Raw genomic sequence first — 16,642 nt, forward strand, 5'->3', positions numbered from 1 at the left:
CCAATGAATACTTCAGCACTCTGGCCTGCTTTAGATATCTATTGCACTATTATATTTCTGTTCAGAATCCAACAATGAGCCGCCACAGTGCCAGAGAACTTCAGGCATGTGGGCTAAATCTGACTATCCCTATTATTCTGACTATCCCTAATTTTGAAATAGCTCCAACACCACCTCAGTGGGATATCCCAGAGCCCAGGGGATATCCTGGACAAGGTAAAGGAAGGAGCTATGTTATCATTTCAGCCCCTCTGTTTGCAGCCCCAACTTCAAGTTGTTTAACTCAACAAGGTATGATGATGGTAGAAGTGGTAGAGAAGGGAAAGCTTTGTGTTTACATGGGCTTGGTAAAAGGAGATTTCCTTATTATTGCTGAGATAACAGCAGACTGAAACACAGTTAAGGCATCCATAGCTGTTAGCATATGGATTTGCTTCCATCAAGCTTTCACTTGAGAATGCCACATGGAACAGAGAATGGTGTGCATGACAGAAGCACCACCTCGGAGTCTAACCTCTGTTATGATGCTGAGAAGCTGTAAACATTGCCTCTCAGGTTTCACTTCAGTGGTTGTACTAAGGCTAGGAAAATGGTGTACTTTAAAACACATATAACAACAGGTATTATCAGTTTCATTCTGGTTTAACTAGCACCTGCACAACTGTAAATGTCCAAATACCCTTTAATAGTACATTACACAGTGTGCAATCTATATACATGGATCAGGTATGCAATCGCTTCCTAAAATGTAGACGTGCCAAAAATGTACTCAACGGCTTCATTCTCTTTATAAAACACATGCCACTATCCAATGTGGAGATTAATTTTGACTGCTGACTTTGCAGGTACTGGCAAAACATAAGCAATACTAATAATATTTACTGCTAGTTAGTTTTGGAAGTATTATTTCCAGGGACTTCATACCTATCTATTACTGAACCATACCTTGCTCCAGAAAACCACCAAATGGTTTGATGTGACCAGTGTTTTGACAGCTGTTCTCTCCAGCCTGGCAACATACTAAGACCCCTAAAACAGTATAAATCAAGCCATGGATATCCTGAATTTGTACGCAAGGGTATGAATCTAAAAGGAATACATACAATAAAATAACTGATTGGAGCTTTAAGCATGTCTAGCTCTCGCTGTGTTTCTGGCAGCTGAAATCATGATGGAATCCTGTGTGCGCTTTCTGTTACAAGTATTCTTCATTGAAGCAGCAAAGCTGCAGTGTGCTATGCTGAAAAGCTTATCAGAGGCTCAGGGTCCCTCTTCTATCCATGATTCACCTGTTAGTTACTCAGAGCGCACCCCCTCTAACAACGATTCTTTTAGTAGGAAAATACACCTTATAAGTTCAAGGACTGTAGGCGCTTTTCTTAGATGTACATTTGACAGCTGTAAACAGTTTCTGGCCGAGCACCTTTAAAAAGAACAAATTACATGATTATCTTAACAGCTTGGAGTCTCTGATCTCACAAAGATATAGAAACTTGAAAGGTCAAGCTAGTAGGAAAAAAATATGATTGACTAGAAAGGACCTTTTCTTGCCACTGTTAAGCCTAGCTCTCACTAAAGCTAACAGGAAGTTTGTGCACTTTGAGGAAAATGTCAGCTGAATTAAAATATTTTTCCAGCACTTCTTGTGCAGTAGAAGCCACTGAGCACATGACTGAAAGCAAAGGCTGTTCTTCACCTCTAAAACACTATCCTGGAAAGATTATTCGCATATACCGATACAATTTTCTATCCAATGAATGATTGTTGAAAAATTAACACACTCAGGCACAAGCCTCACCCCCTTGAACACCATAATTTAGCAATGGTTTTTCCTTTGCCAGAAAAATTGCTCCTTACAACAGAGAAGAATTAAGCAGTTTTATCCCCTTTTCACTGAGAGGAAAAGCCGGACCAGTTATGCAGCTTCCTAAGACCATAGATGAAGATGGAGTGAGAAACAGATGTTTCTGGCTCCCAATGCCACACTTGCATTCCTTGTAGAGGCTGAAAGAGAACTCAAATTGCCTGCTGTAGACTGCATTTCTGTAACTAGACTCACTTCTGAACAAAACATTAAAAACTGAAACCCATTCTATTTCATGAAACTGCTTCTGTGTAGCCATGCGTTAACTGTTCCTCTACTTTAAACTATCCAGCTATTTAAGGGTGGCATCACCTTTTTTGATGATGGGACAGGAAGTAGACAACCCATCAAAAACAAGGGTGCAAATGCTGATGAACTGAGAGTGTTGTGTTTTCCACTACATTGATTCAACTCTGAGAAACCCCAGTAACAATATTTTTGTTTTTGGATAACCTTGGTTAATATCCTTTTTAAAGCCAAGGTTTATTAACCCATTTATAAAGCACAAAAATTGTTAGCTTCCAAAGCTTGGGTTTTAGTTTTTGCCCCAGGGCATCCTGTCAACAGCAAATTTGAGTCCATAAAGGAATAATATCAACACTCTAGGAAGGTTAAGCGTTTGCTCCAGTGAAAAGCTCACAAAAACAGTTTGCAAAGCAGATCTTTCCACACTTCCTCCTACCCAAGGGCAGCCCGTGATTTGCTCTCAAAATCCTTTTTATGGGTCTGGAAAAACCTTGTCAACAAAATTTACCACAGTACAGAGCACCGCAGTGACAATGGAGAATCAGGTAAAATTGTTGCCTCTTCCTTGTTCCTTTGAGGTCAGGCCTGGCACTAGGATTTTTGCCACCCAAGGCAAAACCCTGTGCTGGTGCCCCCCCCATTGTCTAAGTGACATCATCGTGATGGGGCACACCGTGTGCCCCCTGCCCAGCAGCCTTGTCCTGCCTACCCCCCAGCTGTGATAAGCCATGTCTTGGCCCTTCCGCTCCGCCTCCTCCCGCCTGGTGCCATCACAGCAGGCTGCACCTCGGCCCCACTGGCTGTGACGGAGTGTGCATCTTATCCTTCTTTTAAGAATGCGCTGGAGGACGCTTCTCCCCCCTCCTTTCCAGAACCGGAAAGGAGGGGGAGCCAAGCGTTCTCCTGTGCATTCTTAGAAGGATAAGATGCATGCCACGTTGCAGCCGGTGGGGCAGAGACACAGAGAGCTCTGATCACATCGGGGGGGGGAAGGGAGGGGGCGGCCTTCTGTGTGGCACAGTTGCCAATAGTGGGTTGGGGACCCCTGGCTTAAAGCCCAGAAAGAACAGTAGGCGCCTTCCTCAGTTCAGAGTATGCTGGGCAGGGGAAGCCATGTTCTTTCTCGGCTCTGAGGGATCGGGGGAGCTCCTCTGACCCCTCAGAGCTGAGAAGGGCTCAGGGATGGCTCAAGCAGGGATGGAGATGGGATGCTCGCCTCCGCCCCTGTGGGAGCCAGCACCCCAGGCCATCACCTAGTTCGCTAACTCCCACGTGCCAGCCCTGTTTGAGGTAAGCCATCCATGGAAGAGGGAGGTGGTGGCGATTTTACCTGATCCACTCCTGTTGCTGCAGCACCACTTACAGTAATGTATTTATTTAGGAGGCTCTCTCGTCCTAGCGGCAGTTTGGGGCTAACAGCAGACAGGGGAAAGATCCATTCCGCCAACTCCTTCTGCAAGCTTTTCTGCTGGATCCAAACATAAGGCTGCAATTCTAGGCCTATTTACTTGGGAGTAAGCTTCACTGAACTTAGCTGGACTTGCTTGTGAATAGGCATGCAATGGATTGGACTATATCTTTTCCATTCTCTCCACCAGGGCTGGACTCGGCCTGGTGATAATGTAGTATAATTAATCCTGTAATGCTTTTAGGGCTTACCAGCGACATCAAAATATCAGCCAGGGCAATTTTTGAGCCCCGGAGGTGACTTTTAAGTTACTGGCTGAATGAAAAGCCTGTTCACTTCCCTGAACCTACACAAGAAAGGACAGATACGCACAGGCAACAGCTCCATTTCTATCTGCTACCCCTCCCTATGGAGGCATATACTCCAAGTGCATCAGCAACAGCAAGCACACTGCTAGGAATAGGGATAAACCTGTTTATGAAAGGCAGGCAATATCACTACTGTGGCTTCTCTCAGAAACTACCCTTGCTTCCTATGTACCACATTACAGAGTTCAACTGAAGGGGGGGGGGGATTCCTTTGCATGGGTTTGATATTTGTCTTTGATATCCTCATAACTGAAAACGAATGATGGAGCCTGAAAACTTAGAGCAGGTATATTTTAACACCTGGTTTCACTAGAGGAGGAGGAGTAAGAAACATCAGCCATATGGAAACACACATGAGTGATGTGTGTGGGGTATTGCATAGATGCTAAGTGAAAACTTGCTGCTCCGACATAATCCATAGCCTCATTTACAGAACTACATTGGCTGCTAAGGGGGAAAAAAAATAACTATTGCTACTGAAAAATGTACTACTGGCCAAAACCTGCAACTGAATCATCATCTGTTTCCTCAAACAATTCCTTCTGTTTCTTGACTATTCCAATGTTAATCTTTACTTTTTAAGCTGTAATGGATTGGAAGGAAACCGTTTGAATGTTTTGACATGCCAAATCTGTTAGACTTCCATCCAGCTATGAGGGAGGAGATATGAAAGGCAGATTAAAAAACACCGTGAGAACAATCTGGAGGGGGAAATCCAAGTTTTTAAATAATTATCTACAGGCATTGTCAATTGAAGACTGGCCTGTATCTAAGCCCTGTCTCAAATTCTTGAACTCAACTTGACTGGCAGTACAATTACCTCCCTCATCTTACATCTGACTGCACTTTTTCATTTCAAGACACTTGTGATCTCTCATGAAAGAACACTGTAATTCCACCACCCCCTTCTCTTATTTCTACTAGAATGTCACTGATTTAGACATCTGTACCACCGGGGGGCAGCCCAGATAGAAATTGTTATCAGAATGGGTTTTGACAATCTTGAGTGGTAGTTTTGGTTTTGGCCTTTGAGGAGCAGGTGAGTCACTCAAAACATTTAGTGATTTCTGGAGAGAATCACTAGCAGTTCCACTTTCAGCTTCTCCAACTGGAGGAATAGGGTTCTCACCATCAGCTGCTTCAAGGTGGCTGGACTCTGGCAAAGGCAGAGCCATTTGTTTTTTGTTGTAGAAGTCTTGCTCTGTAGCATGAGCCAAGTGAAGAGGAGTACTAGTTTTTACTATTCTGAAGGGGCTGTACTGTGCCTGTAATTCTGGGGATGATGTGGGCCGGGCACAGAAGTCTTCTGACAGTAACAGTCCACCAGAGTCCAGCTCAGATAGGATCGGCACGCTGGCCCCGCTAGAGAGCCTCTTCTGACGAGGCAGTATGTTGAATGAAAGGGGTTGGTCAAGTCCTCCTGGCTGCTGTACCAAATCTACCTGTCCCCCAGTTTGTCTCTGCAGATTTTCTAACTCTCCAACAGATGCAGATTTGTGCACTGTGCACTTTAATACTGGGTTGCAGAGCTCAGTTTGTGATAACAAAATAGTTAATTCCTCAGAGCAGGGCACCTGAATAGGAGATTTTTCTTCTCCATCTTCAGACAGGTTATCATACTGAGATACATTAGAAGGTCGTCGCTTTCCATCTTGGAATGGGAGAGGGAGAGGAGCAAGTGCTTTGACAGTATGTGGCATTATTAAGCTTTTTGGCACATCACACACTGTGGACAGGCTATGTCCATGTGGAGAGGAGTCTATACTTGTAGGCTGGCATGGGTGATCTGGAAGCACTATGGCATCTTCAGATAAGAAATCCTCAGAGAAGCAGGTAGCGCTCCCATCTTGAAGAACAGCTGCTTTTTGCACAGTTAGTTGTGATTCTACAGTACTTTGCCCTTCAAGAGAGGGAAGCAATGGCACTTGACTTGGTGAATCTTGCTCCACTAATGCTGTAATACTGTTGGAGGTGATAGACAGGTCTGATTCTGTGGCCTCACTCTGCATGTTAAGGTCACGTGGACAGTTCTCCATTGACATGAGGTCTATCGCTGCTTGTTCTAGCATGTGTGGAGTAACATGGTCCTTATCATCTACAGAAAGAGAGAGGTTATTTTCCTGTGAATTGCATCTCTCTTCTGTGCTGCTGCTCTCTAAAGAATCTTCCTCATGCGCAGTAGCCACATCTTGACTTTCTACAATAACCTGAATCTCATCTAGTGCTGCTGGGAAATCTTCAGATGGGATTTTCCTGGCATTCTCCTTTGGCAATTGCACCATGTTTTCCTGTTGTTTTTCATCTACATCTGTGTTAGGGATGGGCTGGTTATTCTGGAGGGGAGTGTGGTACATGTCAGTCAGTTCAACTTGCAGTGGTGGTCCACTGGGCTGTGGAATCAAAGCTCTCTTATGTATTGAATTATAGATTGTTACAGTCAGGTGAGAAGGACATTTATCTGGAGAAAGTTGTATTACAGCGTCTTTTTCATGGTCAAGATCATTGGCAGCCCTTTTCTGACCATTGCCTGCAACACTGGGCTTTACTGATACTAGATTTAGAGACAGCTCCAGTCCCAGTGGTTTCTTGGGAAATTCTTCGGATTTTGCTGTAATGAAAAAGCACACATATAAATGCATTAGCCACTTATTTTCAAGCCAAGTACAATAAGAATAAACAACTGGATGTGCACTATTTAGTACAATTTAGGGAGTGTCTAGGCAAGATGAGCCTCTAAAGCAGCATGTTTGCCAATGGCTTCATGAGGAGAAACAAGAATTCTCCTCTTTTGACAAACAGATAATGGCGGGGGGGGGGGGGGAGGGAATCAAACTAAAGTCTACACTAATCCCCAACAATCTCAAATCTCCTTGTTTCTAAATTTAGACACACATTTTTCAAATTCACACAAGAAAGATACTCATACTTTTAACCCACATGTTTAAGCTTAAAATGTCTGTATTCTGGTTTCTCTCAAGCATCCACGCAAATATGCAAGTATTATGAGTGAGGCTTTTACATGTCTTGTGTGAAAATGCTTTATATCCATACTAAAAATGTAAACTGACATGGATTCCTTAAGGAGATTAGAAATTGTATGGTTGCAGTTGTACCAAGCAACACATGTCAGGAACTCCTAGAACAAAACTAAAGTCCTGGGCAGAGGGTGCCTTTTCAGAATCTAGATATGCCCAAATATTTATGTGCCACCCCAATACCATGATATTACAAAATACTTTAACGATGCACAAAGTGTTTGGTTGTACACAGTCAACAGATCCTAGACCATACTTTCTACTTCAACCACTTTGTGTTTCAAATGCTTCTGTTTCATTCCTTTACAAAAATAGCTGAAGAAAGCTATAATTTTTTTTGCGGGGGGGGGGGGGCGGTTTGCAAGGGGTGTAGGACAGACAAGCAGGATGGCTGACAGGCACATACTGAAGTTAAAGATTTTCTCCAGTAACCACTGACCTGAAGTATACCTCATTTTGTGGGTACTGGATTCTTCCTCATGCTTGGCTATTTTGTCTTGAGTTAAGTTTGGGAAACAGGCTCACTCATATATAGAAGTTAAAGCTCTGCTTCACTGCAGGTCATTACAAAGACAAGCTGCACAGGAGTTATGCCACTACTTACCTGGGGGTGGAAGATCAAATTTCATTTTACGTAGTTCAGCCATGGATGCTTGCAATTCCTCAACTACTACATCATCTTCAAACTGCAAGGAAGCAGCAGTTTTCTCTTGCAGGAATTCCCTTAGATCTTCTAGGGACATTTTCAACAAGCGCTCTATCAGGCAGCAGAAAAATCAGCACAATAAGACACCAGTATTTCTACTGAAGGATATTGCTGAGAATCAACCAACATTGGTCATCACAAAGGACTGTGCATTTACATCAAGTAAGGTCACATTTATTCTCTCCTCTTTCTGTTTCTTTTTTCTGGAACTTATAATGCTGTCTAAGATCAATCTCCTGATATCCACTGTGGCAAGAATGTACAATGGTGAATACTTAATCACTGTGGCATGCACACTAACTGAAATCTCTGACATAAAGCAATGTTCGTATGCTGCACTAACTGCAGTCATTTGCAGGACTGTTCAGAGGGCGTGCTACACCTCTAGAGGGAGTAAATCTTCATATTATAAACTGATAAAAGCAGAACCTGTCCTGATGCATCCCACAGGAGCTCAATGTCTCACAGTTTGGCAAAGTAAATACATAGGAATCAAATCCTATATGTGATCACTCACATATGAGCATTCATCATGCTTAAATTTCACAAATTTGTTATTTTTATTCAGTCTTTTAAGGGTAAATTCAGATAAACATCAGAGCGTATATGCATATTTTATGTTACAATAAAGAGACACTGCATGTGGCACGTGACCACAGAACAAAAAGTGCCCAATAAATCACCTTCTCTTTATTTTCTCCATCTATCTCAATGTCATAAATAACAAATTCTATCAAAGGTACTATTTAAAACCGTTATTGCATGATGTGCCTTGCTTAAGTTTTTAAGAGGATATTCTTAGTTTACCAAAACAAATTTATTTGCTATTAAACTCTGGAAGTTATATCATTGCGAAGTGTAAGGTAATGTTCCCCCATCCCCCTAAAACCCCCACAAACATAACAGTTTGTGGAGGCTATCTGGTGACTTTGCTAACCGTCTAGACACAAGTAAATTCCAGTCAGATCACACTTTCCTCAAAGGTTTCCAAAGAGAGTTTTTGTTTATTACGGTGATATTGATAACATCATCTTATGCCTTGCATAGCAGACAGAGCATTTGCAAGAAAATCCAAAAGTGATACCCATACATAGAGAACACACAACCAAGTCTAAAATGTCATTAGTTGTAAGCAAAGCCTTGGTACATGTTAGAACCAGTCAGGGAGATTACAGTGTGAGATTGCTGAACCCGGGTTCATTCACAAATTCAGAACAATGCAACTCTCAAGGCTGAACAGGGGCGCAGGATTCTTATCTGACTACAGATGCTAATTTTCTGCACCTTGGCGTTTCTCCTCTGCTCTATTCAAGCTTTCATTTTGCATTGTACACATCTGCATTTTGACTCCTTCTGTTGTTGTTCATTCACACAATCGAGTCCGACTCTTTGCGACCTCATGGACAAAGTCACACCAGGCCCTCCTGTCTTCCACCATCCTCCAACGTCTGCTCAAATTCATGTTTGTTACATCAGTAACACTGTCCAGCCACCTCATCTTTTGCCGTCCCCTTCTTCTTTTGCCTTCTATCTTTCCCAGCATCAGGATCTTCTCCAGTGAGTGCGCCTTTCTCATTTGGTGGCAAAAGTATTTGAGCTTCAGCTTCAGCATCTGACCTTCCAGGGAACAGTCTGGGTTGATTTCCGTTAGGACTGACTGGTTTGATCTTCTTGCAGTCCAAGGAACTCTCAAGATTCTTCTCCAGCACCACAGCTCAAAAGCATCTATTCTTCTGCGCTCGGCCTTCCTTATGGTCCAGCTCTCACAGCCATACATTACTACTGGGAATACCATCGCTTTGACTATATGGACTTTTGTTCGCAGGGTGATGTCTCTACTTTTTATTATACTGCCCAGGTTCACCACAGTTGTCCTCCCAAGGAGCAAACGTCTTTTAATTTCATGGCTACAGTCAGCATCTGCAGTGATCTTGGATCACAGAAATGTGAAGTCTGTCACTACTTCCATGTCTTCCCCTTCTATTTGCCACGGTGTGATGGGGCCAGATGCCATGATATTAGTTTTTTTGATGTTGAGTTTCAAGCCTACTTTTGTGCTCTCCTCTTTCACCCTCAACAAGAGGTTCTTTAGGTCCTCCTCACTTTTTGCCATAGAGTGGTATCATCTGCATATCTGAGGTTGTTGATGTTTTCCCCGGCAATCTTAATTCCAACTTGTGCGTCATCCAGGCCAGCATTCCGCATGATGTATTCTGCATATAAATTAAATAATCAGGGTGACAATAAACATCCTTGTCTAAACCAATCAAGTTGTTCCATATCCTGTTCTGACGGTTGCTTCTTGACCTTTATACAGGTTTCTCAGGAGACATGTGAGGTGGTCTAGTACTCCCATCTCTTTAAGAACTTGCCACAATTTGTTGTGATCCACACAATCAAAGGCTTTAACATAGTCAATGAAACAGAAATAGACATTTTTCTGATACTCCCGTGCTTTCTCCATAATCCAGCGAATGTTGGCAATTTGATCTCTAATTTCTCTACCGCTCCCAAACCCAGCTTGAACTTCTGGTAGTTCCTGATCTACATAATGCTGAAGCCTAGCTTGTGAAATGAGTACAATGGTGCGATAGTTTGAACATTCCTTGGCATTACCTTTCTTTGGGATTGGAATATAAACTGACCTTTTCCAATCCTGTGGCCACTGTTGCGTTTTTCAAGTTTGCTGACATAATGTGTGCATCACTTTGACAGCATCATCATTTAGGACTTTGAATAGCTCAACTGGGATACCATGATTTCCTCTCGCTTTGTTGTTAGTAATGCTTTCTAAGGCCCATTTGACTTCACACTCCAAGATGTCTGGCTTGAGGTCAGCGATTTCACTGTCATGGTTGTCAAGGACATTGAGATCCTTCTTGTATAATTCTTCTGTGTATTCTTGCCACCTCTTCCTGATCTCGTCTGCTTCTGTTAGGTCCCTACTGTTTTTGTCCTTTATCATTGCCATCTTTATACGAAACATTCCCTTGATTTTTCCAATTTTCTTGAAGAGATCTCTTGTCCTTCCCATTCTATTATTTTCCTCTACTGCTTTGCATTGTTCCTTCAGGAAGGCCTCCTTATCTCTCCTTGCTGTTCTCTGGAAATCTGCATTCAGTTGGGTGAATCTTTCCTTTTCACCTTTGCCTTTCACTTTCCTTCTTTCCTCAGCTATTTGTAAAGTCTCATCAGACAGCCACTTTACTTTCTTGCATTTCTTTTTCTTTGGGATGGTGCTGATTATTGCCTTCTGTACAATGTCATGAACCTCCATCCATAGTTCTCCCAGTGCTCTGTCTGTCAACTCTAGTTTTTTAAACCTATTCTTCACCTCCTTTGTATATTCATAAGGGATGTGATCAAGGTCAAACCTGAATGGCTTAATGGCTTCCCCAGTTTTCTTCAGTTTAAGCCTGGATTTTGCAATGAGTAGCTCATGATCTGAGCCACAGTCAGCTCCAGGTTTTTGCTGACCGTAAGGAGCATCTCCATCTTTGACTGCAGAGTATATAATCAATCTGATTTTTGTGTTGCCCATCAGGTGATGTCCATGTGTAGAGTTGCCTTTTAGGGTGCTGGAAGAGGGTGCTTGCTATGACCAGCTTGTTCTCTTGACAAAACTCTATTGGCCTTTGCCTGGCTTCATTTTGTTCTCCAAGGCCAAACTTGTCAGTTATTCTGGTTACTTTTTGACTTCCTACTTTGGCATTCCAGTCCCCTATGATGAGGAGGACATCTTTTTGGGGGGTGTTAGTTCTAGGTGTTGAAGATCTTCATAGAACTGGTCCACTTCAGCCTCTTCTGCATCAGTGGTTGGGGCACAGACTTGGATACTGAATGGTTGGGGCACAGAGTTGGATACAGACTGTGATATTGAATGGTTTGCCTTGGATATGGATTGAAATCATTTTTTCATTTTTGAGATTGTATCCCATTAATTCCTTCCTCACTCTCTTGTTAACTATAAAGGCCACACCATTTCTTCTTCGGGACTCTTGCCCACAATAATAGATGTAGTAATCCTCTGAGTTAAATTCACCCATTCCTGTCCATTTAGTTCACTGATTTCCAAGATGTCGACGTTCAGTCTTGCCATCTCTTGTTTGACTGCATCCAGCTTACCTTGATTCATAGATCTTACAGTCCACGTTCCAATGCAGTATTGTTCTTTGCAGCATTGGGCTGTTCTTTCAACATCAGACACATCCACAGCTGAGCGTACTTTCGGCTTTGGCCCAGCCGCTTCACTCTTTCTGTGGTTACTTGGACTCGCCCTCCGCTCTTCCCCTGTAGCATATTGGGCACCTTCTGACCTGAGGGGGTCATCTTCCAGCACCATATCTTTTAGCCTTTTGTTACTGTCCATGAGGTTTTCTTGGCAAGGATACTTATTTATTTATTTACATTAAACTTTTATCCCACCCTCTCCGCAAGCGGACTCAGGGCGGCTCACAACATTCGTTAACATGATTTAAAACAATAAGTCAATAAAATCTATAAAATATCAATACAATTAAAATTTAAAAACTATTTCACAGTGCTGTACCATTACTATGTTGGCGGTTCTGTTTTTCAGACAGTTGGTCACCAGAAACTCTAGCTGATGTCTGGTGGCAGCTCTCTCTCAGTTTAAGCATTGAAGGCCTGTCAAAACAATTCGGTCTTACAGGCCCTGAGGAATGTAGGAAGGTCCCACAGGGCCCTTATGGCCTCCGGGAGAGCATTCCATAATTCTGGTGCTGCCGCCGAGAAGGCCCTGGCTCGTGTCAAACGCAACCTGGCCTCCTTTGGTCCAGGGGTGGACAGCAGATTTTTTTGTCCCTGAATGCAGTGCTCTCTGGGGGATATATGGGGAAAGGCGGTCCTGCAGATAAACAGGTCCCTGACCATAAAGGGCTTTAAAGGTCAATACCAAGACCTTGAAACAAACTCGGAACACAATAGGTAGCCAGTGCAGCTCTTTCAGCACTGGCTGAATGTGCTCCCATCGAGGGAGCCTCATTAACTGTCATGCCGCAGCATTCTGCACTAGCTGTAGTTTCCGAGTCAGTGTCAAGGGTAGCCCCATGTAAAGCGCATTACAGTGATCTATTCTTATGGTGACCATAGCATGGATCACCATTGCTAAGTCGTTGTGCTCCAGAAAAGGAGCCAACTGCCGCACCCGCCGGAGATGAAAAAAGGCGGATCTAATAGTGGCTGCTACCTGGGCCTCCATTGTAAGGGAGGACTCCAGGAGCACGCCCAAGCTCTTGACCTTAGGGGCTGGTATCAGTGATTTTATCTTGATTATATCAACTTTGTACTCTTCTCTGTTAAACTACTGTTTGCAATATTAGTATTTGTACATGCCAATACAGGTGACTGACTGACTCCTTATTTGCAACACACCTCCCACATTTAGACTAGGATATAACGGCTTGGGGATCTCCATTCCTATTTCTATCTGATGAAGGAGCTTTGACTCTCAAAAGATGACACCCTGAAACTAATGTTGGTCTCTAAGGTGCTCCTGGACTTAAATCTAGCTGTACTACTGCAGACCAACTTGGCCACTCTTTGAAACCATCTGATTAAAGGATCACAGAGCCAAAACTCTGGCAGGTTTTTGCCTTTAAGACAGGTTGGCTCTCACCATTAATATTCATTCCCAGAGTCTGGTCTTAGTAGCACAGATATCAAACAGTTAAGTAAATATCTTACTTTTATGCAACTTGAGGATGGTGTATGCCATGGCTGTTAGAACCCGCTCTCCTTCCAGGATGTAGATATCCCATAGTCGCAGGGTTAGAGTAAATGGAGTCTGTTTACAATATTTCAGAATAAATTAGATGCTATACTGCTACATTGCTGCTGAAGCCAAAATGCATGCCATGTAGGAACCAAATTTCCTTTATCAAATCCATCCATTATCTATCCATCTATCCATCCATCAACCCACCCACACACCCATCCGTATGTACACATTTCTCAGGTATTTAAGCAGAAAGAGATAATATCTGGTGTCCATTGTTTGTTAAAGGTAAAGGTAGTCTCCTGTGCAAGCACCAGTCGTTTCTGACTCTGGGGTGTCATCGCATCATGATGTTTTTATAAGAACATAAGAGAAGCCATGTTGGATCAGGCCAATGGCCCATCCAGTCCAACACTCTGTGTCACACAGTGGCCAAAAAACCCAGGTGCCATCAGGAGGTCCATCAGTGGGGCCAGGACACTAGAAGTCCTCACACTGTTGCCCCTCCCAAGCACCAAAAATACAGAGCATCACTTGCCCCAGACAGAAAGTTCCAACAATATGCTGTGGCTAATAGCAACATATGGACCTCTGCTCCATATGTTTATCCAATCCCCTCTTGAAGCTGGCTATGCCTGTAGCTGCCACCACCTCCTGTGGCACTGAATTCCATGTGTTAATCACCCTTGGGTGAAGAAGTATTTCCTTTTATCTGTTCTAACCTGATTGATCAGCAATTTCATTGAGTGCCCATGATTGTATTGTGAAAAAGGGAGAAAAGTAGTTCTTTCTCTACCTTCTCTCTAATCTTGTAAACCTCTATCGCGTCACCTCTCAGACTTTTTACGAGGTGGTTTGCCATTGCCTTCCCCAGTCATCTACACTTTCCCCCCCAGCAAGCTGGGTACTCATTTTACCAACCTTGGAAGAATGGAAAGCTGAGTCAACCTGGAGCTGGCTACCTAAAAACCCAGCTTCTGCCAGGATTGAGCAGGTCATGAGCAGAGAGGTTGGACTACAGTACTGCAGCTTTACCACTCTGCGCCATGGGGCTCCTCCATAGTTTTCTACTGTATTAAAAAGCAAAGAACTTCAATACAAATTCCAGTGGATAACATAACCTTTCCCTAAATCAACTTGGCAATTTAATTTATGCAAATCTTCCTACTCTGGGTGAATATATAAAAGAAGAAACACAACAGTTATCTTAAACAGCCACAAACATAATACAAGTAAAGAAACTGAAGTTGCGGTGTTCCTCAAGATGCATACCCTGTCAATGAAACACTGCAGAAACCACTTTGTTGTATAAATCCCTGTAGACATCTGTTCCTTGTCCTAAATGGGGGAGCAAATGTGAAAAGTGTTCATTTTACTACTAAGTGAATAAAAGTGAAGGCTTGCAAGTAACAGTTTTAACACTGAAAAGTGGCATTCACATTCTTGAAATATTCTTGGGTCCCCAAACACAGAACATTAATCCTGTTACTTGTCCTTCCATAACTCAAATTAACTACTTCAAAAGCAATATCGATCCTTGTCAGAAACTCCCTTTAAAATATAATTCCTGTTCATTTTCTCCTTATGCGTATAAGGCTACCAAGACCAGCAATCTAAGGAGAAGGACAGGTTTCTTACCTGTAACTGGTGATCTTCGAGTGGTCATCTGTGCAATCACACATATGGGTAATCCGCAGGATTGGCCCCGACCTCGGAGAGTTCAAAGCAATCTTGATCGTAGATCTGGCGCGCCTCCCACTTGTCCTGGGAGGAGGCAGCTACTGCGCATGCCTGGACAAGGGGGAGGTGCTTAGCCACTCAGTTTCTTCCCGCCGCCGGATAGGTGGAAATAACTGTGCTAACTAGCTTCCAGCAGCGGGGAAGGCTGGGTGGGTCTGTGTGATTGCACAGATGACCACTCGAAGATCACCAGTTACAGGTAAGAAACCTGTCCATCTTCTTCGTGGTCTCTGTGCATTCACACATATGGGTGATTAGCGAGCCATTTCTTCGGAGGTGGGTGCTGGATCTGTAAGAATATGTAAGGTTAGAGCGTAACGTAATGATAGTGGTACTCACAGTGGTTAGTCGAAGATCGACCGTAGCACCGCTTGTCCGAAGGAGGCATCTCGCCGGGCACGAACGTCGAGAGCGTAGTGCGAGGCGAAGGTAGATGTGGAGGACCAGACGGCTGCGGCGCAGATGTCCTCTATAGGGATGCCTTTCATGAAGGCGGACGAGGTAGCCACGGCTCTGGTTGAGTGGGCTCGTATATGTTGAGGGATGGGTTGTTTTGCCAGCTGGTAGCAGAGTTCGATGGCAGCAACAATCCATTTGGAGAGTCTCTGAGTAGATATTCTGCTGCCCTTATCATGGGTAGCGTAGGTGACAAAAAGTCTAGGGTCTTTACGGATTTGGCGGGTTCTGTCTATGTAGAAGGCTAGGGCTCTCCGTGCATCCAAGTTGTGGAGCGCCCTTTGTCCCGCGTCCGCGGGGTGCTGGAAGAAGGCTGGTATAGTGGACTGTCTTCCTAGATGAAAAGGAGAGACGACCTTGGGTAGAAAGGTCGGGTCAGGTCGGAGGATCACCGTACTGTTATGAAATATCGTATACGGTGGGTCTGCTCTGAATGCGCAGATGTCACTGGCCCTCTTACCTGTGGTGAGGGCCGTAAGTAATGCCGTCTTCCATGACAGCAGGTGTAGTGGGATGGAAGCCATGGGCTCGAAGGGCGGTTTCATGAGTTGGCTCAGGACTAGAGACAGACTCCAGGTGGGTAGAACTTGTTTGATTGGTGGGTGTAGGCGAATGATGCCCTTGAGGAAAGCTCTGGTCGCATGGTGAGAGAATACCGTTGTGCCATCGATGCGGGGGTGGAAAGCAGAGATGGCTGCCAGGTGTACCTTCAGGGAAGAATACGACAGACCCGCTCTAGAGAGCGTTAAGGTGTAAGTTAGTACCTGAGGTATAGTGGCATAGTTGGGGTCGAAGTTGTGCTGTGAGGCATAGTGTGAGAAGCGTTTCCACTTCAGTAGATAGGATTTCCTAGTAGATGGTTTTCTGGAGTTCACCAGGACCTGACGGACCTCCGGGGGGAAGTCTAGAAACTGATTCTCCAGGCTGTTAATTTGAGCGATGCCGGGTTGTGGTGAAGGACCCTGCCGTCCTGTTGAGAGAGGAGATCCCGTGTTTGAGGGAGTTGGATGAAGGTGTTGTTGGACAGGAGTAGCAAGGTCGTAAACCAGGGTTGGCGGGGCCACCATGGAGTTATGAGGATG

The 16,642-nt window shown here is 43.9% G+C and overlaps 1 protein-coding gene across 1 annotated transcript in view; it reads right to left on the bottom strand.

The window, feature by feature from the left end:
- Positions 1-4,163: 4,163 nt before the first annotated feature.
- LOC132589394 (uncharacterized) overlaps positions 4,164-16,642 on the bottom strand; it is a 160,238-nt gene continuing 147,759 nt past the window's right edge. The window contains exons 13-16 of the mRNA XM_060262117.1: positions 14,637-14,702; positions 13,334-13,433; positions 7,526-7,678; positions 4,164-6,494 (exon numbers count right to left, since the gene is read on the bottom strand). Of these exons, the coding sequence (XP_060118100.1) occupies positions 4,807-6,494; positions 7,526-7,678; positions 13,334-13,433; positions 14,637-14,702 (2,007 nt within the window). The 3' untranslated portion in view covers positions 4,164-4,806. The remainder of the gene's footprint in view (positions 6,495-7,525; positions 7,679-13,333; positions 13,434-14,636; positions 14,703-16,642) is intronic.

Source organism: Heteronotia binoei, chromosome 21, assembly GCF_032191835.1.
Source record: "Heteronotia binoei isolate CCM8104 ecotype False Entrance Well chromosome 21, APGP_CSIRO_Hbin_v1, whole genome shotgun sequence".
Taxonomy (NCBI): domain Eukaryota; kingdom Metazoa; phylum Chordata; class Lepidosauria; order Squamata; family Gekkonidae; genus Heteronotia; species Heteronotia binoei.